We start from the raw sequence: 25935 nt of genomic DNA, 5'->3' as shown, positions 1-25935 counted from the left end.
GGTTGAATGTTAATTTCATATGGTTCAACCTACAAACTATTTAGATTCCTAGAAGATGCTGTCATTTATTTTAAGGAAGGATAAAGAAAAACTACCAGATAGAAGCAACTGAAATGTGATCATTATCTTCTTTCACAGCCGGGCAAGGAGAGCCTGGCGGATTCAGCAAGCTGCCGAATGTGATGAGACCACAAGACGGCTGCTGCTGCGTGAAATGGGGAAGGTGGGGAAGGGACATGCAGGAGAATTAAAAATATACTGGCAATGTTCTATTACCAGTGGAATAGTAATGTTCTATAGTGTTAATAATGACTACTTTTTTTTATAAAATTATCCCGGGTGCTGTATTTTGGTTAAAGGTAAAATGACTTAGTTGTTCCTACTCTGTATTTTTGTGTGTGTGTGAGGAAGATCAGCCCTGAGCTAACATCTGATGCCAATCCTCCTCTTTTTCTTTTTCTTTCTTTTTTTTTTTTTTTTTTGCTGAGGAAGATTGGCCCTGGGCTAACATCCATGCCCATCTTCCTCTACTTTATGCAGGATGCCGCCACAGCATGGCTCGACAAGCAGTGCATCTGTGCATGCTGGGGATCCGAACCTGTGAACCCCAGGCCACCGCATTGGAGTGCACGCACTTAACCGCCCTGCCACCAGGCCGGCCCCCTGAACCTGTATTTTTAAATCAGACATATCTCCTTAGTCTGAATGACGTGAGGGTTCCTCCAGGTATCCAAGATATTTAGGTATTTTCTGTCTTTTACTTAAAGATTCCACCTTTTTTTTTTTTTTTTTTTTTTTTAACATTTCATACTTCCAGATGAGAATTCTAGTCCACTTAGAGTTTTACAAGGTAGTCATATCACAAATAACGGGACTGGTGGGGCTAGAAGCAGCTGACTACAAAGCAGGGTTGCCTATATCTATCTCATCAGTGTTGTGTCTCCGTGGTGTTCCTTTGGAGTTCCTTGGGCCCCTGCAAGAACTCAGGCCAAATTGTTATGACACTCTCAGGAGGAAAAGGCCAGTTGCCGAGTGGCATGATGTGGCACAACGTTGGGATTCCTCTCAACACTCAGCCTTCCTGCCTAAGGAAATCCCCACCCAAAAAGATTTCAACACAAACATAGGAGAATATTTCAAAATGGAAATAAATAACATACTTAAAGCTGTCACTTTTTCTGGGGATCAAGAGGAGTCTGAGCTTATAGGGGAAAACATTAGAAATTAGAAGTGGAACAGAGTTGAGGTTAAACATTAGCAAGATTTCTCACCCTGACAGCGTTGTAGACATGGAACTAGAATATGGGGAGTATCTTGGGATTCTTTCTGAAGATTACATCTATCCAAGATGTTTTAGGTTTCAGCCCTATCCATCAGAGTGAAATATATCCTTGCATGACTTCCTAAGTTCTCTTACAACTTAGGATCTTAGTCTCTTAGTTTCACAGGAAATCATGATTGGGAAAAAAACAGGGAGGGATCCCTTCATGTTTTGGAGATGTACTCAGACACAAAGAAATGAGTTCTGTCCCAAGAAGAGGCAGAAGATGAGATGGGCTTTGGGAAAAGACCTTTGACCGCTTTTATAGTGGGAGGCCCATTTTAAAGAATTATGGGAAAGAAAATACACACAGAAAAACAAACACCTAAAGGGATATAAAGTAAAATGTCAATACTAGTTATTTTGGGGTTTGGAATTATGGGAAATTTTCCTTTTCTTCCTTTTGCTTATATTTCTTTTCAAAACTTTTTATGCAAAAAATTTTTTATTTTGAAAGCAGTATGCCTTTTGCACCAGAAGAATTTAGTGTGAAATTCCAAACCCCAAAGCATGCCGGGGACAGGGGAGAATTCTTTGGCCTATTTGAAAATTTCCCTGAGTGACTTGTCTAAAATCAACTGTCTTCTGTCCATTGCCAAAAGCAACTATGGTAATATTAGACCGAATACTGTTGGTATCACTTCAAGTGACATAAGCAGCATCTACTATTTTAAGTATTATAATATTTAGCATTAAATGGTGAATATTCTATCCTGTATTAAAAATGTGAGGAGTTATTGGTTAGGTCAACAAAATAAGCTAGTTGTGCCCAATAGGGCTTAAGAAAAGGCCACAGACAAACTGCCACTAACTGGGCCTTCTTTCTTACCTGCTTTCCATAAGATGCTCTATCAATGGCGAAATGGTCAGGGTTTAACAGGCTTTTTCTTTCTTTCTTTCTTTTTTTAATTCGAGTAGCGCTTTCCAGATCATATACCCTAGTAAACGTCATTTGTAAAAACTGTGATGAAGCCACTTAAAAAGAATCCGCAGCCCCTGGGGCGCTGACCACCTTCCAGGAGTTGTTATGAGTCATTAAGCTAATCATAAGCCAACTCTTCTAAATACACTCCAGGCTTATTTTCAGGCATCAGATATGCCTACATACTACACAGAGTTGGTTTATATTCAAAGTTCTAATTTCAACGGTCTTAAGTATACATATTTATTTAAACAGTTTACTAACAGACTAAATGATATTTCACACATATATATATTTCTCAGTGTACTGAAATTCTATTAGTTTTTTGGAGATTTTCGGTGCACTACAGAAAATGTCTGATTATGTAAAAGACTAGATTTCTCTAGAATTTAAGAGCACTGATGGCAAGGACGAAGCCAAATTTATTAATGTATTTATTGGATATTAATAAATACTACTTGAAATAAAGAGATAAGATATCACATACAGAATATTTTTTCATTTTTTAATATATATTTAGATATCTATTTCTTACAACAATACCTGGAGATTTTAGTTAGAAGCAAGAATAGCTACCTGAATAAACTCAAGTTGGAATGACTGTTTCTACATTTGGTGATGGTTACTTATAGTATTTTGCCTGACTTGATCTGTTCACCTAGCTCTCAGCTCTTAGAAATAAAATTATGGGTTCTCACTAGTAATCAATTAAAAATCCTTAGCTTTATATGATTTTGTTATCACAACATATGATTAAAACATATGTGTGTCAATTTGTTTGAACATAGAAATATAGGCACTAGAAGGAATTTATGATCTCCAGCAAAACTTTAAGCAAAGAAGACATTAACCTTCTGAAAGGGATGATGGTTGTATTCTATTTTTAATCGCTGCATTAATGAAAAAAAACCATTATTATGCAGTGTGTTACTTATGGATTCATTAAATTTTTTACCTAAATTATAGCAATTACAAAATTTCAGGAAATTTGAAAGAGTAGAAGAATTATACATAATCTGATGATGCAAACACCGTTATTATGCATTTTTTAGAAAACAATATCTATTATGACATTTTAGAGATGAAAGAGCCCTTACTGATAACAACACTTAAAGTTCATTAAGTATTTTATTTTCTAGAAATTGTGCTGAGGATTTTACAAGCTTGATATTATTTCAATCTCTTAATAATCTTATGAGGCGGGTACCCTTGGAATCGTCATTTAGCAGAGGAGGAAACTAGGCTTGGAAATTTCAGTGACTTGCCCAAGGCCATTCACTTAGCAGAGGAGGAGATGAGGTTTGAACTGGGGCCTATCTTTATCCAGCAGAGTCCTTCAATTTTACCAGTTGGATAAAAGAAGTCTTAGAGAAGTTAAATGAGTTGCCCACGGCACTAGAGCTAGTTCTGACATAGCCCTGATTATGATTTTTATAACCTCTCTGGATCATACGTATTACAGTATTTAACATTTCTCATTAACAGTCAGCATTGGCTTTAATTCTATTTCATGCCCCAGGTTAAATGAGTTTTATCCCATTCTGTCCCTAGTTTGTCTATACCAATGGCTTTCAACTTTTCCCAGAAAAAATACAGGTGCTTGGATCCGACCCTAGATTTTTGGATTCAATTGATCAGGGGTGTGGCCTGGAATAAAAGCTTTCCAGGTGATTCTAACGTGTAGCTAGGGTTGAGAAGCACTGGTCTATACAAAGAATATCTGGTTATCAACCATCTTATACATATTCCAAAATGCTTTAGATCATTTTATCACCTTCTAGCGTTTATGTCATGTGGTTAAAGTATTTTCATGATTTGTATACGTAAAAGGAACAAATAAACATAAATATATCACTCAACATAAATATATATAAAAGTTAAATTTTGTACAAATGACATGTCAAAAAATGAGTAAATAAAGTGTCAGGTTGAATTGTAATATTGAATTTCATGCACTGATCATGTACCTAATTATACTAAAGGTAATTTAATCCATGATATAGCCTTCTGCTTCTAGTGCTTTGTCAGTTAAGGAAATATGGTCCCATTTAAGTATGTCACTTAGGTAATTTGTAATTTGAAGCAAAGATACTCTTCAGGCCTTGGATTTATAGGAAACAGCTCAATATGGCCAAGGACACATTCTCTAGCATTGCCTTTGAATTACTTGAATGAACCACAGAATTTGTGTTTGTACTTGCGCTTGATTCAAAATGAAATCAAGAACCAGAACTAATGCCCCAAATTCAATTTTCAGATTTGTGAGAAACCTTCCCATTTACCAAACTGTGCTTACCTGAGCAAATGGAGTCACAATCAAGTCATCTCCATGTCTGAAAAAGAAACCAAATCCCGTGTTAGACGTTGCTGATAACTCTATGACCTCTTTTGATCACTATTAAAGGGTAAGTTCCACTTGCATAAATTCTCATAGAGAATTACAGTAATTCCATCTTTACTCTTCAGCACATACTTCTTCCCAGCCACTGGAGTAAAAATATGTCTTCTGGGATGTTAACCATTGTCCAGTTCCCTGGGTAAAAAGCGGGGCTTCTTGATCATCAACCAAGGTCACTGTTGCTTATTAAGCACAGAGGAGATACGACAGCAGAAATGGAGTTCCAGCAGTGAGACCTCTTATTGTAGGTATTAGCAAGGAGTGTGCAGAGGCAGCCAGCACCTGCAGTGGCTTCGGTGAGAGGCCCCTGGACCATCTGACATTTGAAGGTGATGAGCATGGAGTGTTCCACATCACCGTGTGTGAGTCTTGGACAGGCTAGGAACTGTAGATGACACGGGACTGCATCATACACTAATAAAAACCCAGTGAAACTTTTCAACTGACTCAGAGCCCAGCCGCTGTAGTTACGGGGGAATGTTAGCCTGTGTGTGCTGTTGCTGCAGCAACCTCAGCTACACCATGCCTGGGGATGCAGGGGCAAGGTGTCAGCATGACATGCCCCGGAGGCACAGGGAAAGGCAGGGAATGTTGTGCAACATTCCACTTGGAGGAAAGTGAGAAACCAGGGCCCGCAGTTCTTTCGTGGTATTTCCTAGCATGAATACCTCGTGAGAAGGATTTCCAAAATCTCCATGGGTTTCTTGATTTAGCTAGCTGAAGCTCTTTAATCAAAAGGGAATGTAATTATTCTACACGGAAAACTTCCTAGACATGACCCTAACTGAGAACCCTGCAAGTGAACCTTTCACTCACTCATGAACGAGTCTGAAAAGGGCCCGAGTGACCTAAAACAACATTCACGAAATACGCTTCAGCACAAGCAGCATATGGATGACATTAATAAATAGATCATTACCAGTAATTAGGCCAATTGTTATGGTCATCACCAAATTACGCAGAGATCTTGAAATTTAGAGTGGGAAAATAAAAAGCAGAAAAAGGTCACAACACACTTTAAAGGAAAGGTGTTATTTTGCATCCCATTAGTTCTAGAATTACATTTTTTGAGGGACACTTGTTCTTTGTAGAGATTGTTCAGACAGCCAAGATTAAAGTAATATGAAATCTAGATATTTTCCCAAGGTACAGTCTTTTCTTCCATTTTATTCTTTATAGTTGCCTGACTACCAAGTTTATTTTCTAAGAACTAAGTCATCTTGACCAAAGCACATCATCAACTTGAAATTAATCTCTGAAAGTAAGTCTTCTAATTTTTTACATGAATTACATTGGATTTGAATCACTCTAAACTGAAAAGAGTGTGAATGTTTATTAAAATAGTTAATTCTTTCTTTGGCTGTATTTCATTCCCAAGCACTGTAAAAGATATATTTGGAATATACATATTTAGGACAATTTATCAGTCTTGCTTCCTTTCCCTATCAAAGCATAAAGAAAGACAGTTATAATTTTAATGAAGGAGATATTGCCCAGAAATTGTTTTTTCCAAATATCTCAAGATTGTTTCATTTTAGTAACAGTAAAATTATTTCTAGCATTTCAGTGGCAAATGTCCTCAATAAAGGGCAGGTTATATCCTATCCTTTTCTTTTTAAAATTATGTAATGCTTAAATTATCTTTTAATATATACTGAATATATAATTTTAAAATCTTTGTCTAAGTCCTCACCTCAATATTAAAATGTCTTATCAGAACTACTGTCATAAGTACAATGATGCAGGTAAGATATTATTTTGTGTATAGAAGAAAATAAATGTAATATGAACATATTTTTTAATTGTATCCTGTAATTTGCTTATAATACTCAAAAATCCGATCTGGTAATTAAGATCCATTCAGAAGATTCATTTTGTTACTATATACAGTTTGGTTTAAAGTATGTGTGAGTTTAATGAACTGAATAAATGCACACACCAAAAAAAGCCTCTGGTAGAAAATGATTCTGAAATGCTGCATTTGAACAACTTTCTCAACAAGGAAACTTAGCTAACTGAAGTGTGGTTAGAAGAGACTGTAATACTACACAATAAGATTATCAGGGCTTCCTAAAATGAGAAGAGACTGTTCGGGTCCCCTATAAATTGATAGAAGCTAGATTCAAATTTGCACAGTAAGCATTGCCTGGAGACCTGAAACTGTACCTCCTGGTGACATGATTTTTCTGGAGAGGACTATGTAATATTGTCTTTTATTTAAATAAAAAGAAACAAACATAACAACAACAAACTTAAGAAAGCAACTGGGATCTGCTTTAAAAAAACTGCTTTGTTTTTAGGATTGGAGTATTTACGGAGGACAGGTGGGGAGAGAGCGAGGGCTGGCGGGGCGGGACATTGTATGTATTGTCAAAATTGACTATAGTGGAGCCATTTTAAAATGAAGTTGGACCTGCCTTTCTAGAGAAACTCCTTTGCTCTTTTGAATCATGGACTGGGCCAGACCTTTGGACTGGGCCAAAATGGCAATTGTTTTATAAGCAATTGTTTGAGAAGTCAGCAGGAAAATGGACATCCTGATAGCAAAGACTGAGGATTGTGGACTTTCTGTAGAATTAATAGTCAATCAATGTTTAGCCAAGACTAACTTCTGCCTCCAACTCCAATTAAAATTCATTGTAACACAAACTTCTCTTCTTTGCCTTTAAAACCACAGACTTGCACTTCCTAGCAGGACACTACTTGAGTTTCTACCTGAACCTGTGCTCCCTTAATGGCAGTTCTTTGATCCCAAGTAAACACTTTGCCTCTTAAACTGGTTTGTATTTTTGAAGGCTGACAGTATGTATATATGTATGTACGTAAGTATGTATGTATATGAGTATGTATGTGTGTGAGTACGTACGTATATACGTATATAAGTATGTATGCATGTGGGTGATGAGAAGATTGGTACCCAGGTAATAGTCACAGCAGAGTCAGTGCCATGCAGGTCTCCAGTCTCATGATGTAGAAGGAGGGGCCGCGTGCTCAGTCGCCTGACCTGGTTACCAAGGGCTGAACCAGAGTCACCCCCTCCAGCCCTTGTGGGCAGCCTCTCCCCTCTCCCAAAGAGAAGGACTTGCTGGGTCCTGAGCCAGCGCTACTGGAGGCAGGGAATTACAGGGCTCAGCGTGCACTATTGAATTTTCTGTTTTTCTAAAGAGGAATGACGGTAGAGTTAAGAACTACTCTCTATGCCTTTGGCCATCATTCCCCTAGTTCTGCATTATTTCCGACTTTATTTTCTACCCTCATTCTTTCTGTAATAAGAAGCCAGCAACATTGCAAGAAACTGAAGGAGAGAAATCCAAAGCAAACCCTTTTACAGAGACCTCATTGGGATCCAGAAACTATTCAAGTACTGAAATGTGGAAAAGCCCCTTGTCAATTTCAACATAATTTCACCCAACAGCACCACCTGAAAATATAATTTTGTCAACTAGTTTTCTTCAAAATTGTGTTGAAACACACAAGGCAGCAACCTTTCCATGCTTTACTATTACCAAAGCAGAAGGAAAAGGAGATCCAGTTAATCAGAAGAAAGTCTATGCTGTACTGAGCGAAGACCCCTAATCCTATGATACTAAAAGCATTAGTGGCCACAAAGTACCTGCCGCCTCTGAATATCAGGCATCGCAAATCTCAGCATGACAAGTGGTGTATGAATTGGCGCTTTGAAGAGGAGCCATGGGCTGAGGCTTACTTTCTGAATCTAATCTTGTGCAAACTTTTTGATCTTCCGTGCTTCACTCTTTTTTTTTTTCTTTATTGTGAAATTTTTGTTTGTGCTTCACTCTCTCTTGCTATAAGACTAGAAAGAAATTCTCCTCTGGAGTTTGTCGATAGGATTAGGGAATTGATAAACACACAGATAACTGGTATTTTGAAATCCTGGTATCTTTTTTCCCTTAGACTCAAAACTATCACTCATTTAGCAGTTCACCTTTGATCCACCTCTTTTAGAATTATAGAGAAACAAATATGTTCTCATTTTTAATATGTACATAAAAATGTTTCTGGAAGCCTAGGCTATTTGACTACCCCCAAGGATTAGCCACAGGAGGAACAAATCTACTCTCCACTCTCTACTCCCATGTTCACAGAAATACAGACCTATAAACAAACAAACAAATACATAACACAATCTACTTGATCTTTTGAAAAAGTAATATATGTATATTTTGAATGTAAAACACGTGTTAACTGCAGAAACTTTGGGAAATACCAGAAAAACTTAAAGAACCACCCAAAGATAACTGTCAATAACATTTTCCTTCTGGATGTATGTGAGCATATATATGTTATATGTGATTTTTATGGAATACATGAATTTCTTACAAAATTAGAATCATACTGTATATTCTATTTTATATCTTGGTTTTTTAACATGAAACATATTGAGTCATGAAAAATCTTACATGCCTTTATACTTTTAAAACATTTTTAATGATTCTAGTCTATGTTTAGTAATCACTAAAATTTTCACGTAGATATCAATTCAAATGTATTAAAATGTAAGTACCGATTATATTTTAAAATAAAAAATTTTTAAATAATTGTTTGAATTACTCAAATTCATTTTAGTTCATTCATTCCTTTAAAAACAACTCAGTAAAAGAAACTTGCTTATTTTGATAAAACAGTCATAAGACAAAGCTGAATATTAAAATACATGATAAATTGGGTTCATTGAGTCTTAAATTCATGAAGGTGTTGAATATTTTATGTTGCTACCCCTTTTAATTAAAATAATGAAACTATGGTTTCAGACAATACAAGTATTCTAGAAAACCTGGCTACCAAGTACCAAGTACATTTTGCAAAACCAAATTATATTTTTCCAGAGATCTCATTTTGAAAGGATGATTTGTTTTTCCAAAAAATAATATCGGCTCTGAGAAATTATAAATGTCACATTCAAGAATATAATGAACACTTTAGGGCCGGCCCCCTGGCTTAGCAGTTAAGTGCGCGCGCTGCGCTGCTGGCGGCCCGGGTTCGGATCCCGGGCGCGCACCGATGCACCGCTTCTCCAGCCATGCTGAGGCCGCGTCCCACATACAGCAACTAGAAGGATGTACAGTTACGGCATACAACTATCTACTGGGGCTTTGGGGGAAAAAATTAATTAATTAATTAATTTAAAAAAAGAATATAATGAACACTTTAAAAGTACTTATGAATGAGACATTATGATTTTGACAAACTCCTAGTAGACATGTACTGCTAAAACAAACAAAAAACAAATGAAAAACTGTGCTTCACTGGTATCAGATTCACCTGAGGATATGGCTCCTCTGTATTGCTTGGCTTTTTAATTTAGAACTAGCTCCACTGTAAGTCAAAAAAAAATTCAAGTATTATCTCCATTTATGAAACCCCAGGGAAAGAAGTTCCTATGTAACAAAGCCAACCTCAGCCACACCTGAATGTGATTTTCTTCTTTGAAGCTATTGCCACTTAGAATTAAAGTAATCCATTTAACACAAAAGCTTAGTCCTGTGGTCAAAAGTCATAACTACCGAAACTTGCATTTTGGCAAGAACGTCCAGCAACATTTTCCTGACAACCAAAAATAATGTAAATTAATATAAGAGCAAAATTAAACAGTTCAGGACTTGTGTAAAGTAATATCTTCCAATTTGAAAGTTTTCAGTGTCAAATTCCAAGCTATATTTGTGTGTATCTTTATATACAACTTTGATGGGTTTTCAATAATGCTAACTATAGTTATCAGCCATCAAGTTGAAATGTTTACCCCCATTTGAAGAGCACCTTTGTATTTATATTCCATACTAGCACAAAAAGGATAAATGAAATTATAGTGCTTTCCTCAATTTTAACTAACAAATAAGCTAATCCAAAAACATATGAATGAGGCCATCCAAGTTTTTAACTTGATGAGGAAACAGTCTACCTTATGTCCTTTTAACTCTTTCTTGCCCTTGAATTGTAATTTCCTAATAGGCTTGAGTGGGAACTTATCCTGAAGTCTCTTTCATGATGCCCAGCAAAGTACCTCAACGTCTTGTTGGTTTCAGCACTGGGGGCCCTTGTAACATGTTACCATTATTTTTTTATTTCTTAAAACGGGCTTTCAATATAATTATTTTTAAAAGTCAGAGTATAAATATCCAACAAAATTATAAATAACAATGGTAATAATTGCAAACAATTATTATTATTATAAAACCATAACAATAACTAACATTTATTGAATGATTACCATGTGCCAGGCACTGTGCAAAGAAAGCACTTTACATTGATTATTTCTTGTTAAATGCTTTTCATAGATGAGAAAAGGGAGGCCCAAGAAGGACAAAAAAATCTCATGCCTGTGGAGTGACGGGGACAGCATTCAAATTCAGGCAGTATGACTTCAAACTCAGCCAGTATGGGTCTATGCTTAGACGCTGCGCAATTCTGCATCTATAATCCATTTATCAATGCCAAAAGCACGTCCAAACCAGTGCCCAATCTCTAGTACATTTTCCATTTCATGAAGGTGATGTGTATGATAAAGACAATAAATAGAAGAGTTACATGTAAATGCAAAAAAAAAAATCAAAACAACAAAAACATTACCAACGACTTACGAAACAAAACAAGCTCTGCCCAACTATTGCTTTTCATGTCCTTCCCCCTTAAAATAAAATAATAAATAAAATGAAAATAATTTGTGGTTTCCCACATAAGTGATAGTTCTGGCTGAGAGTTAAATATCATATGTCCATATTCAGAGTGTAGCAAGATTGCATGCATGCCATAAGTAACAAAGGCTTCTGAAGATAGCGTTTATGTGCACATACATTTATATGTAAATATCTATATGTAAATTTATAGTGTGTGTGTGTAATCCTAGGGAAATTTTGTGGGCTCTCTTTCCTTTGACATAAGCATTTTGGTTTTCTGCCTTCTATATTTCAAATGAGGGGGAGAAAGGTACTGTGGGGGGTAAAAACTCACCGCGATCCTTATCAGCATAAAGAGAATTTATGATATTATTTTGCCTCTACTACTCAATGGAAAAACTCTTTAAAGAACATCTGCTCTGCAAACATTACATTTTAAGGTATATTTCATATGATTAAAAATATCATATGATGTGTCAATGCAGCTTCATTAGTTGTAACAAATGTACCACTCTGGTGTGGGGGCAGGAAGTATATGTGAAATCTCTCTACCTTCCTACTAATTTTGCTGTGAAACTAAAACTGGTCTAAAAATTAAAGTCTCAAAAAAATTTAAAAACAAAAATACATCATGTGACTTTAGAAATGGATGTGATCTTAGAAGCTACTTAGTCTTCTGAAATTTAAATCATTTGCTCACTTCTTATTCACATTTTGAGAATTAAGACATGGCCTGATATTTGACAAAAAAATCCTTAAAACAAATCCCTCAATTTTTGGCCCATGTGTGCTCAGATCACATGCACTGATGATAAAGCAGATGGAATTGGATTAATGTAACATAAGCCAAAATTCTCTAGTCTTTGTGTAATCTCTACTTGTCATAAAACAAAAATTTAGGCTGCATTAGAAAACGTACATGATGCCAATGAATGCCCTCAAATCTGTTAGTTATACAATGGCATGAAAGACAACCTGTTTTCAAAACTACATATTGAAACACTTTCCAACTTCAATAAGTTAAAAAGTGTTTTGCACATGTGCACGGACACACTCACTAAGCATATTGTTTAATAAAAGCCAATACAATAGAGGGATTCTTCCAGGCGTATTGATGTCACAATGTATTGTCCCCAGAGTACTGGCTTCCCTAGAGGGGAAAGAAGGAAGGGGGAAGGGTTGAGTACACAGCAAGCTTTCACGAGTGCCCTCACACTGTGTTCTAGGAACAAGTGCTTTCATAGTTTATCTTATTTGACAGCCGTTCTTAAGGTCAATGGCCCCGCCCTCTTGGTTCCTCTCCAAGATGGGTTCCCGGGGGGAAAGATTTATGAGTAGCTAATACAACAATTTTCTAAGATCTTCATGTGGTAAAAAGATTCAGTAGATTAAAAGGAAGGGAGTGATCGAATAGAGAGGAGTGAGAGCAGTACGTTTTATGCGTGCCTACTATGTGCCAGACACTGCTCTACCAGCACACCGTATTCAATTCTGACGACTCTGCACTAGACGGATGCTCATATTCCCATTCTAAGATAAGGAACTAGGCTCTGAGAACTTAAGTAATTCATTGGCGGTCACACCCTTGGCCCGTGGCCGAGTTCAGTGGTTTTCAAATGCCAGACTGAGATCTGGTGCCTGCCCAACAGAATGTTCATTGCTCCTTGTCAGAGTGAGAACAAACATGGACCACAGAGTGAGGTGTTTAAAAAGCTAAACATATTCCTTTGGAAAACTCTCCTTTATTCTGGGATCACGCCCTTTCTTTTTTATTGAAGTGAAAATGCCTTCTAAAAGTAAAATGATTGTGTATATTGATGAGAATTTTCTCGTTAATGTCCTTTACCTGGCAAAGTATGCAGTTAGTAACCTTAGGTCAGTCTCCAGGTGGTTTTTGATATCTTACTGAGTCATGAAATCCCAAGCATGGAAACGTGCTGTGTAGCTGGTTCTAAACTCAGGCTTTAAAATACTGTTTAGTTTCTACCACACCATGCCGCTTTCTACATGCCAAATGAATTCAGACTATTCTGAAGCCACATGGAGTATACATTCTAGACTCTAGAATAGCAGTGTCCAACAGAAATTTCTGTAATGATGGAAATATTCTCTATCTCTGCTATCCAACACAGTATCTGCTAGCCATATGTGGCTTCTTAGCACTAGAAATATGGCTACTGCAACTGAGGACCTGAATTTTACTTTCATTTAATTTTAATTAATTTAAACTAAGAGAAAGTCATTCATGGCAAATGGCTATCATGTTGACCAGTGCAGCTCTTGAGCAATCTTTACAAAACTTCAGTTATAAGTCATCCAAGGGAAGACAATGTTTTATATAACTGGAAAAAAAACCACCTACTCTAAGCTTAGGGGCCAAACAGGATTGATATATTAACATAACAAAATTCCAAATTACTTGGCCAAGACCCTACATCAAAAGATTTGCCCAGATGCCCATCAAGATTCTCTATCCCTTAAAGAAAAATAAAGATTTTAGTATAATTGCTTTATGTATTTATTGCATTCTCATCTAGGGGCTACTGTATGTGCCAGCAAATGCCAAAGTAATGGTCTAGCAACAGCCATTCATCAAAATAAACTTAGGTTCAGGGTTAAGATACCTAGATTCTAATTCATGGTGTGTGTGTATGTGTGTGTGCAGGATACAACATTTTTCAGTAAAATTTTGTGATTTCTACAGCTAAGCTAATGATATTTTCCCTAGTTTCCTTATATGATTGTTTTGAGGATCAAGTATTTGTGGAAACGAATAAAAGAAACCTTAACTAAATTGGAGTCAGGAAGGCCTGTAGGGGGCACTCTCATGCCCTATCATACATCATCAATTACACCAAACAGGAAGAGACATACACGTGCATCTTCAACAGGAAGTAAAACTACTTTACTACTAAAGGAAGATTTTTCTCCCCACCCAGCAACAGCCCAGCCAATGAGAACTGCTGCAGCTCAGCCAATGAGAAGCCGTTGCTGCCCTGAACTGTTACTTCCCCCCAGTGAACTTTCCTTTAGAACAGGTCCTCCCTACTCCCCCTTTTTCTCTATAAAAGCAGCTCCCCTCCTTTGTTTTCCAGATTTGCCTATGGTTTGCCATAGCATGCACATCCTGAATTGAAAATTTTTTTGCTATTCCTGAATAAACTCATTTTGAGGGTAAAGTAACAGGCTAATTTGCTTTTTAAGTTGACATATTAAATTTCATGGGAGAATTCTACATTAACTATAAAGACTATACAAGTGCCAGATAATTTTAAGAACATAGATTCCTATCTATAGACTCCTGAGCATGTACCAAATACTTGTCAACAAAACTATAGGTATGTACTTCACTCCCCAAAGAGCCTACCGAAGCTGAGTCACATGAGGAAACATGGTGGACCTTGTGAATATCCTGAACTTGAACTGATGACTGCTAGGTTTGTTTATGAACCTTTGAAACATACTTTTACCACTTTCAAAGTGCTCCTGTGTTTGGATAGCTGGATTACAGACAAGCTATCTGTCTGGGAAATATCAGGTTCCTTTCTGGATAAATAGTACAAGATGGGCTACCTTTAAACAAATGCAAAACGAATAAACAAACAAAAGAAAACACACACGGGGCCGGGCCAGTGGCGCAAGCAGTTAAGTGCGGCACTCCGCTGCAGCGGCCCGGGGTTCGCCGGTTCTGATCCCTGGCGCGCACCAACGCACTGCTTGGCAAGCCATTGCTGTAGCGGCGTCCCATAGCAAGTGGAGGAGGATGGGCACGGATGTTAGCCCAGGGCCAGTCTTCCTCAGCAAAAAAAGAAGAGGATTGGCAGATGTTAGCACAGGGCTGATCTCCTCACAAAAAAATAAAATGAGAAAAAAAAACACAAAAAATAGTGAAACGTATTAGAAATTTTACCTAATCTCTATAGTAGGTGGAATAAATGAATAGAAACTCAATGTATTAAAGATAAAGAATGCACACGAAAAGATAAAAACAAACAAAAAAGTATGCAGTTGACACATGAAATTAACTCCATGATTTAATGTAAAAGAGTTCTTTTTACCAACTATCTTCTTTTTAGCTTCTGTAAAAATATATTCATAATTGAAAATAATAATGATTGGATGCAAGTTTTATTTCCCTTTAGAAAAATCACCGTACAGACCTTTAGATAACACATAAATCACAATGCTTATTTTTTTATTTTTCTGGTTAAAAAAAAACAAAAATCAAACAGAGAAACCAAAAATAACTAGCCAAACAAACAAAACTGGCCCTTGTGGATAGAACAAATTCAGTTTGAAGTTCTCTAAGTTCCAAAGGAAGAATGGATGTTGAGACACGGAAACATGAGAACGGCATGCAGCCTTGTTCTCCTTGGAAGTGAAACGATGAGCTAAAAGGTCTTGGTCTTGGGATCATTCATAACATTTACTAGGAGACGATATCATCCACTGAATTGCTTAAATGATTTCCTGTTACTGATTGCTTAAATTGCTTAATTGCAGCCTCACACATTTGCAGAGGTACAAGCAGCTGTTCTTTCTCTTTCTGCTTTTAACTTATCTGCTTCCAATGAGAGGTTGTAGGAAGTGATGCCTTCCATATGTCTAGACCTAACTGTCCAGTGGTCAATGATAACAAATTTTTCTTCACCCAAGGTTAAGAAAAACGCTGAAGTCTCAAGACAATTAATGGAAAGCTGACATAAAGCCTGAGAGAAACTGCAAAAGGCAGATGGAATAATCGTGGCTATTTCTTCAACGAATCTCACCTGAACCACACCACAAAGGGCCAGCAATCTGAGAGCAAAGCCCAGTGCTTGATACTCCTGACTTGGTTTTTCTGAAACAACCATGACTCTGGTTGAAGGCTTTCTTTCTCCATATTTGTAATAGCACATCTTTAAATGTTTCATATTGCAGGGATTCAGTGAGGATGATTTAGTAATGCTTCCTAGTTTATCTTATCTCAAGAAACACATCACATAAATGTTCCAGCAGTGTGATTATTTTTCCTTATATGGCTCAGAAAACAGTACAGGAGACATTGAGAACACTTCACCAAGGATCTAAGACCGACAAGCAAAATAAATATTTAAAGTGATTGATGTGTAAATGAAAACAAGGATTTATATAGGAATCTCAATATTGACTAGGTAAGTCTTCTTTTCTATATAGAATTTTTTAAAAAATGACGAGAATACATGATCCAAACAAAATTTTTGTCTTGTTTTCATGGGTCTACATCATCTTCAGATTATACCCTGTCATGGAGTAGGTGCTATCAGTATTTGCTGAATTAGTAAAGCATGACACTCATTCAAAAATGCAGCCAATTAACACACTCCTTTATTTATAATGTAGAGGAAGACATAGATCGGTTACTTCCATTAGAAATCAATTTCCTTATTTCTCCCAGCCTGTCACCATCTGCCCCATTCCCACCACCTACAATCAAGATTTAAAGTTCAGAAAATTTTTATTTTATAATATACTGGAGCATGGTTTTGATTTTAGAGTTCTTTAATACATAGAGGAAAGTGTGTTGGGATAAGAGAGCAAGTGAGAGCCACCAGGCACAGTATCTACAATTGACAGAACTAGAACCTCTTTTGTAATGGCCATTTGCCCCTTACAAGTCAAGAGGCGGGAAGAGCCAATAATTTTCAACATGATTCATTCATCTAGGCCCACATTGCACTGAGAGCACTATATAGGTTTCTGTGCTAGCTTTGTTCGTTGAAGATGGTTTTCAAAATTTCCTAATTTTAGTTAGTTTATTTTACTCAGAAATTGCTCTTAGAAATTGTGTTCTTTGTATACACTGAAAAATAAGCCAGCTCTTCCCTGACCAAGGTCAATCCAAGTTTGCTCTCTAGCAGGGATGTGATATCTCATAGGATTGTGGAGTAATCACTTTTATTACTAAGCTATCCCTTCTCCCCATGTTTTTTAAAAAGATGTTACCCTTTGTAAAGTACTATTAACTCTGAGGTAAAATCTGCATAATCAAACATTTACAAGTTTAAATCGTTGTCTCCCCACTGCCTTTTTCTTTTAGGTATGCATGTTGTGGAACAGTCAGGTGACTATTTTTCTGCTTTTTTTTTTCTTTTTTCACAATTAAAACTAAAATCCAAACACTAAGGAGCAGACTGAGTATGAAGGAAATTCAGAAAAGAAAATTGTATACTAAATATTAGGCAAATTCTCCTAAAGATGTAATAGAATTGCAGTAGTCTTATCATAGAAATAATGAATTACTAATGTTTGGTCACTCTCCATTTCCCCCTGCCGTAAGAATTTTCATGACGAATATTTCTCTCTCCATGCCCCCTGAGACCTCAAGATATATCTATTACTTTGGCAGTGATAATCAAGGGATATTAGAACACATGACTTAATTAATTTGTTATTTTAAAAGATTGGAGGGCCAGCCCGGTGGCGCAGGCGGTTAAGTGCGCGCGCTCCGCTGCGGCGGCCCGGGGTTCGCTGGTTCGGATCCCAGGCGCGCACCGACGCACTGCTTGGCAAGCCGTGCTGTGGCGGCGTCCCATATAAAGTGGAGGAAGATGGGCACAGATGTTAGCCCAGGGCCGTCTTCCTCAACAGAAAAAAAAAAAAAAAAAGAGGAGGATTGGCGGATGTTAGCACAGGGCTGATCTCCTCACAGAAAAAAAAAAAAAGATTGGAGCACAGTGCAATGATACCCAAACATGTTGACACCATCTCACTGTAGTAATGCAGTAAAATCAACTCTTTATTTTTACCCTATGGCATTAACAAACATGATCATTCAAAATGTCACAACATTAGAACTTCCTTTTTATGTTTCTGTTTTAGTATGAGATTAGAAATATAAAATGTGTGTTCAGCTGGTATTTTTAATTCCTTAATTCAAAGATTCAGGAAGCACATTTAACTAATTTATAAGTATTATTTTGCCATTCATGGAATTCCTGTTTTCTTGAGTCAGAAATAAGACAACCTCAGTGACTGGACAAAGAATGGAATTTAAAAAAAGAAAAGGAGAAAAAAAGGTAGCAAGAAGGTATTCTAGCAGCCGATGACCTTAGAATATTCTGCCAAAAGACTTCTCGGGATTTAATGGCTGGTGTTAGTGTCTGCATCAATACTCCATAGTAATAATAGTAACAGTGGCCAACCCACAGGGAATGGAAGAAAAAGCCTGGTTTATCTGGCTCATTACCAAAACAATATCATTTTTTGATAATAACAAAAGATTTGTCTACCTGGGGTCCTAACAGAATTAAGAACAGGATAAACTCTCTAGAGCCCATCAAAAAGTTCCCGGCTTTGAATCTTGAGTTGTTTTTCTTTTTCTTAAAATTTCTCTTCAAACAGAGATTTGATTTAGCTCCAATCCTAAGGACATGAATAAACATCCTAATCTAGAGGTTCCCAACCTTTTCAGTTCATGACGCTCTTAGCATCTCAGTAACTTTTTACAGCACCCCATTGGCCAAAAGAAATAACTAATAGTTCCAATTAAGTAGTTAGGTCCAAACTATTTAATAAGGTTTTGTCCCAACGATTTAGCACCTGTTGAGTAATGCACAACTTCTCACTTTGGAATCAGATTGGACGTGGTCTTCTGCATTGCCTGGTCCACACTGATTTTTGTGTAGTGCTTGCTTTTTATCACAGCACTTATTGAAAACCCAGTTTTGCAAAGATAGGATGGCAGAGAAAGGAGAAGAATGATCTAAAGTTGAAACTGGGAACATTTCAAGCTATTAATTCCCTAGGTGACTGACAGATATTTCTGTGTTTCCCTTGAAAATTTAAAATACCCCTGGCACCCATGTGAGTTCTTTGCGGTGCCCCACAGGACCTCAGTACGTTTTGGGAATCCTGGTCTTAGTCTCATTTCCCTTACATCATAGAGTGATGGCTGAGAACACCCCCTTGGTTGGGAAAACTCAGGAACTTGGGAAGGAATTATTTGGCCGCCGTGGTCCTTTTCTGTGCTTAGATAACGCTAGAGGACTTTCAAACGCAAATCAAGCTTAGCAAGGAGACAGATACACTTTAGTGTAATAAAATCTAAAATCCAGCTGGGTGGGGCTACAAACTTTTTATGTAGATCCAGTGAGGACTAGAACCTTTGTAATGCAACATACCTTTTTATTTTTATTTTTAGATATACCCTAGTATGACCAAGGAAGAATAATGTAACGTAATAGAAGAGATGAGTAGACATAAGTGATCATTCTTCTTTTTTCAAACTCAGGATTAGAGGCAACACTACCCTTCTACTCAGTAGTCACAAGAAGTAGTGAGCAATGGCTATGACCAAAAACTCACATTAGAGGCTCAAGAGGTGGTAAGGGACTTAGCTAACTGCTAAAGAAAGGGGAACAATTTGAGAAAGGGAATGGGGGATATTGTCTACTTAGCTGAGAGAATGCCCACATGGGGCACTCCAAAGGCCTGATCAGTGAGGTCCTATCCTTCTGTCCGGTGCCAGGGACTAATTAGCTAGACTGCGTAGTGTGCCCCAGTTTTTTATGGTATATTGAGTCCACCCACCTCCGCTTCATTGCCTGTTCACGCCCTCCCCTCCTCATACTCTGTATGTATAAGTATATAAGTATGAGTAAAGAGCTACTTGGATCATCTTTACATTCTGGATGTTAGTGTTTATTCAGCAGAAGATGGGGACTAGAGGGACCATTATGTAGTGAACTGAAATTTCTTTTTTTACTGAAGTGGTTTGACAGGCAGCTTATATTCAATAAACTCATAGTTTTATGACTAAATTCTATTTTTCTTGTCACTGATAATTCTGTTAATTTCCCAGTGTATCATATCTGTGTACTTGCAAATACTAACAACATTATATTATTGGATGAAGTGCAACAACAGAAGTAACCATTATTCAGAAGTCAAAATAATTTTAAATGCATTTTGAAAAACTTTAAGAGGGAAAAACTGGCATACATTCTATGTAATTAACCATATTGTAACTTTCTTCCTGTTTCTTCATGACAGCACTTGGGCAACCTTCTGTTTATCTAGTTGTTTTTATTGTTAAAAAATACTTTTTACTCTTGAAGTAAATTTTCATGTATTTATTTCTTTACTGTAATCATGCTAATACTTAAAATTTTCCTTTCTTCCTTTCTTATTATTCTTAAGAATTAAGTTGCTACTGGGGACACATTTAACAAACGATGTGACAGTCTTCTGAGTAGAAGCTGCCAGGAATTTCTCTCTGGCCTTATATAAGCTAATTTTTTCGATGCTGAGTTTAGCCTAGTCCTATACATTCGGATATATTTTCCAAGAGTTGGTCGCATACTTTCTTTATGACTTCCCTAGCCAGTTTGAGCTTTTATCTTATTTTATAATTAAAATGTAACTGAAAACCAAATTTTCATAGTGCCAGGTAATTCACTTGGTCAAATGAATTTGGTCAACAGGTACTTCTGTTTCTCAGCAGTTTTTGCTGCAGTAGCCACTGCACCTTGTTTATAATGGAATTATCAAAATAATGTTCTCCTAGAAATGATCAAAATATTTGTTGTTTTTTAAAAATGATTTTTAAAAAAGTTAAGCTCTCAGGACTTGGATCTCTCAAGTGTAAAATGGCATAGTAATGTCCCTATCCATAGAACTGTGAAAAGTATCAAATGAGATAGCAGATGTGAAAATACTTGGAAAAGTCAAGGGTGACATACACATGCAGTATATGCTAGGACTATTATTACTATTGTTATTAGTCTCAGCTATTTAAATAGTATCTATTTACAGAAGATAACATGATGACATCCTATCTATTAGGAAGTAATTCTTTTCCTTCCAACTTTCTCAGTAAATTAAACAATTCTATTTCAACTTAAAGAGCATTTAAAGGTTTTCCAAGACATTTCATTCAAATAGATAATCACAAACTTTCATTGGTAGTGTTTGTATTTGCAATTTCTAAAGAATTTTCTCAATAGGAAAGCTTAACTAGAACAATAAATATAAAATCATCAAAAGCGATTAAAATATATAATGTCATTCTCTAGAAAGTACAGTTGAATTAGAGACACTGAACAATCCTCCCAGCATTATCATGAACTAAGATAAGAAAATGGAGGTTTACATATGGCTACTGTGAAGTCAAATGAGGAGAAAGCATAACCCTTTATGTGTAGAAGATAAGTGTAGTATCCGATTGAAGACTCAAACAGTAATTATTTATTCTATTCACCTTGCTTCTCAGAGAAACTTCATCTCCTTGGCAGAAAGAATGCTTTCCAGGAGTCAGTTAGTGTCCAAGGAAAACCCTGTTGTTCCAATGTAAATATCCAGAGGGAATGAGAAAGCTGAATATCTCAAAGCTGAATATCTCAACATTTTCAACAATATATAGAGTTGCATCATGGTCTGATTTAATTTGTCATTCTAATGTGAGTCCAATCAGATGAAGAAACTTATGAATAGGTACAGGGAAAAATGAGGCCATCCTTGTAAGTTTGCTTTGGAAAGAAAAGCTCTATTTAAATATGAAATATCAGAGGTTTTTCATAAAATGCACGTGTATATCTCATTTTTACTAACTTGAGTAGAGGGTATAAAAGAAACAATCTACACACTGGTCTCCGAAAATCAATTTACTATAATTTTAGAAAATAGAATATACAACTATGTAAAATAAAGTTCACTCACTCACTGTGAGTTTGTGCCTGGCCTCTGTCTAAAGCAAAGTTGTTTCACCTTTGACGAACTTGGAGAGGATGACTTTCAACCTGGGTCATTCATCAATTCAACATTATTTACTATTATCTTTGAGGCTTTGCCATTTTTCTCCTCACCCCTCTCCTGTTCTCGTTTTTGATCTGCAGCGTGGCTGTTGAAGCCTTTCCCTGCTCTCAAGCTGCCCCATCTCTCCCTCCTTTAGTTGTTGAAGGCTATCCTTCCTACTTGAAAGAAAAAGTAGAGATCATTAGTGAATTCTCTAAACTTTCTACCCCTCCGTCTCCAAATTTAAATTTCCCCTTTTCACTTGTTTTTTCCTTCATTGTTCTAAAGAGTACAGTACTTATCTCCACTACTTTTCCAAAGTTAGTCCCTTTACTTGAGCTCATGATTATATTTTTGTCAGCAGCTACAGCTCCACCTTTAACGCCCCCTTCCCCTTAGCTCAAGTGGCTTAAATTCAAAGAAATGTCCCTCTGAACCTAATTCTCCCTCAAGCAGCTTTAGTTCTCTTTCCCCCTTTAACTTATCAACCTTTTAAAGAGATGCCCGCACTGGCTGATATCTCCGCTTTCAATTCACTCCTCAACCCACTGGGCTTCTAATTCCATGACCTCACTAAGAAGCGTCCCTCAGTCATCATCCAAAACCTAGTAAGTACAGGAGGGAATTGGTTCTTCTCATTTCTCCTCATCCTCTGGACTGCTGTTTCTGCTCTCTGTCCTTGTTCTTGAACTGTTGCCTTGTTTCCCCCAGAGTTCTATCCTCACCATGGAAAAGCCAAATCCATTACCTATTATGTGCCATTATGTTGTCCACTCTCTATCCCGTGTTCCTCATGTCAACATCACCAGTCATTTACTTGTTCAGGATCAAAACTTCAGCATTCTCTTTGATTCTCCTTCCCCACAGGCTGTCCCCCAACCCACACCCACACACATGCACACCCATACACGCACCATTCTGTAAGCCTCTTGGCTCTTGCATCTGGACCAACCTGTTCATCCCGCCACCACTCCCTTGACCTGGGCCTCCATCATCTATAGCCTGCTTTGTTTCTACAAATTTCAATATGATCTATTCCCCTGTAGTCACTTCACTCTCTACAAGCATTCAACAACAGAGTAATCAGGATGCAGTAAAAACAAGAATTTGATCATGCCAAATCCCAGCTAAAAACCTCTGTGGCTGTCATGTCCCATAGGCTGTATCTGAACCTTCTTTCTCTCCTGCCACATTTCCCTACTGACACCCACCAGACTGTCATTCCGTAATTTAGCAATGATTTTCCATGCCTCACATTATGCAAATGTTGCTCCCCTAGCCTGGCTTTCCCTGGCTGGCAAACTCTCCTTCTCCTCTCTGCTCCCACAGTTTTGTAAATGCCTCAAGAATGGTGCACACCATATTTTATTATAATGGTCTAAAATGTCAGGCCTCCCACTATCCGCAGATTGGGAGCTTTGAATACACCACAGTTGCTCAACGAGTGTTTGCATTATGTGTAAAGGAATAAATGAATGTCTTGAATTTCAAGCCTGAGAAAATAGGATAAAAACAACATAGAAATAGGGCCACTGGGAAATGGGGTGAAGAAGAGTGAACACCATTAATACAATGTATTAATAATGAATATATACTAATTAATGACTGTGAGGTAACAGTTGAACAAGAAAGTATAAATTTCCAGAAGGCAATTAAGTGCTCTAGACCTAGAGCTCACATATTACTGATGAACATGTACTAATTAATGATTGTGAGGTACAGTTAAATAAGAAAGTACCAATTTCCAGAAAGCATTTCTGGAATGCTGCAGATCTGGAGCTCCCTGAGGTTGCAAGGACAGAGATAATACACAGTAACTCATCTGAAGAAAGCTGATAGTTGAACCTTTACACAAAAGAGTTTTCTAAGCAGAGTCCAGAGGCCCAGGGGCTATGCTTTCGGGAAATTTGTTAAGGGGTGATAAGAGGAGTTAGTGAAGGAAACTTCTATGAGGAGGAGGGGACAGAGAACACAGCAATGATGAAAGCTAGGAGATGAAATGTACCTTGTATCTCCTCTAGTAACTGGTACCATGCCTTCCGCTTTATGGGTGACTGATAAATATTACTTGGATTAAATGGATTTTCAGAGGTCCATGGGAATGAAGACTTCAGACTATTAATTAAGGCAACACAACATGGTAAAAAATGTAAAGAGGAGATGTAGATCTTTGGGGTGGGGGTAAGAGGATGGGGAGAAATAAAACTTATTGAAGAAGTTTCACTGCCAAAAAATCAGAGAAAAAAAGGGTAGATTAAATATTTTTTGAAAGATGGCATAGACCTGTACAGAATTAAAGATAGCTGGTAAAATGCTTTTACTTGTAGTCCACAAAGACTCAATTAGGACTTACATATGGTCTTTTCCACTAATTACCTGATGTGAGACCTGTCATTCCATAAGATTATTAGTTATTTGATATCAAGAACCCTGTCTTATAGTTTTCTTGTGTCTCCTGCAGTGCTTCAAACAGGGACAGCTACACAATAGGAGTTTAATAATTCAGTATTTGAATCAAAATGATGACAGTTTAGTTGCTCATTCTCAGGGAGAATGGAGTATGAATTGTGTTATTTTACAATTGTTAACAAAATGACAACCAAGAACTATAGGTTGTGAAAATGAGTAAAGCACAATTTCATTTCTAGAACCCCATTTAGATCTATTGGGGTACCCTGATGGTCTGTTAGGATATGCAGAATAACACCAGACCCCCAGGGCTCCATCTAGCCTAATTCTTATGAGATGAATTGCAACCCGTCCTGAGTTTTTGAGATGGTGTCATGAGAGGATGGTGAGTGTTACTGGACAAATGTCTAAATGCAGAGGAGGAAAGCGGTGACCAACTCTATACAGAGGTAGAGTTACCCTAAATGACAGGGCATGTATTGAGTGAGAATAAGGTCCTATTTAGAAGCCTCCAGAACTTAGAAACCTAATAAACCCTACAGTGAACACAAGAATGGAATGTGCTGAGAAAATGAGCTAATGATAGTGTATGATCTGCAAACCTACTTATCAGTTTTAATTATTTTCCAAGCTGTTCCATGTCTTAAATGATATTCAAGTCTGTCTAATGTTTTCTGTGCTTGCCTCCAGCAATTCATATTCCAAAGATGGTTTAATTTAGGCAAAACCCCAAAAAGATCTCTCAAATGATCTGGCAAACCAGTGCTAACATGTGTACCCTACATCAATTGAGATATATTCAAAATGCTATACACTCTAATATCACAGGGATTTTCAAACTGAGTTTAAAGTTTTTCAAAATATTAGAAAATCTTCACATGGCTGGGTTGCTAAAATAAAACTCAGGTCCTACATGAATATAAGCTAATGCTTTAAGCGTAAATGTTTCTATTAAAAATTTAATTCTCACTTTTCCCAGACAATGTATTCTCTGGGAAAATAAATGTTTCTCATCAATAGTGACAGTGTACTCAAGTTAAATCTACCATTTATCTTCAGTTTGTATAATTTTACTCACCATTCTTCCTAATTTCACTCACCTTCCTTAGAGAATGATGCAGTTAAATAAATGTATTGGTTTTATTACATCATCAACTCTGCAAATAAATTTACTTGATTTTCTTTAGCAGCTCCCTCTTCTCTTTGAGCACCCTTATACTTACATATCACTGGCGATGGAGGAGTTTCGAGACATAGACTTTGGAGAGAGGTCATAATCGCTGTCGGATCGATACAGGAAGGACTCCCGACGTTGACTGTGGACAAAGTTTGCTTGGAGAATTAGCCCGGATCCTGGGCTGGTCATGGGATCCAAGGGACTCCGTCCCGAAGATGTGCCATTGTCCACATCAAAACTGTAACAAAGGAGAAGAAATGACATTGCTGTGGACCTTGCACGTTGATATTTTATTAATGGAGATTTTAGTTTAGGAATCGA

At 37.1% G+C, this 25935-nt stretch overlaps 1 protein-coding gene across 2 annotated transcripts in view; it reads right to left on the bottom strand.

The window, feature by feature from the left end:
* Positions 1 to 25935, bottom strand: part of PDE4D (phosphodiesterase 4D) — a 328823-nt gene that overhangs the window by 186305 nt on the left and 116583 nt on the right. For both annotated transcript variants that reach the window (XM_058564039.1, XM_058564040.1), the window contains exons 2-3: positions 25661 to 25852; positions 4540 to 4576 (exon numbers count right to left, since the gene is read on the bottom strand). In XM_058564039.1, the coding sequence (XP_058420022.1) occupies positions 4540 to 4576; positions 25661 to 25852 (229 nt within the window). The remainder of the gene's footprint in view (positions 1 to 4539; positions 4577 to 25660; positions 25853 to 25935) is intronic.

Source organism: Diceros bicornis, chromosome 20, assembly GCF_020826845.1.
Source record: "Diceros bicornis minor isolate mBicDic1 chromosome 20, mDicBic1.mat.cur, whole genome shotgun sequence".
In the NCBI taxonomy this organism is placed as follows: Eukaryota; Metazoa; Chordata; class Mammalia; order Perissodactyla; family Rhinocerotidae; genus Diceros; species Diceros bicornis.
Note: the sequence above shows the minus strand (reverse complement) of the source record. Positions and strands in the feature narration are given on the sequence as shown.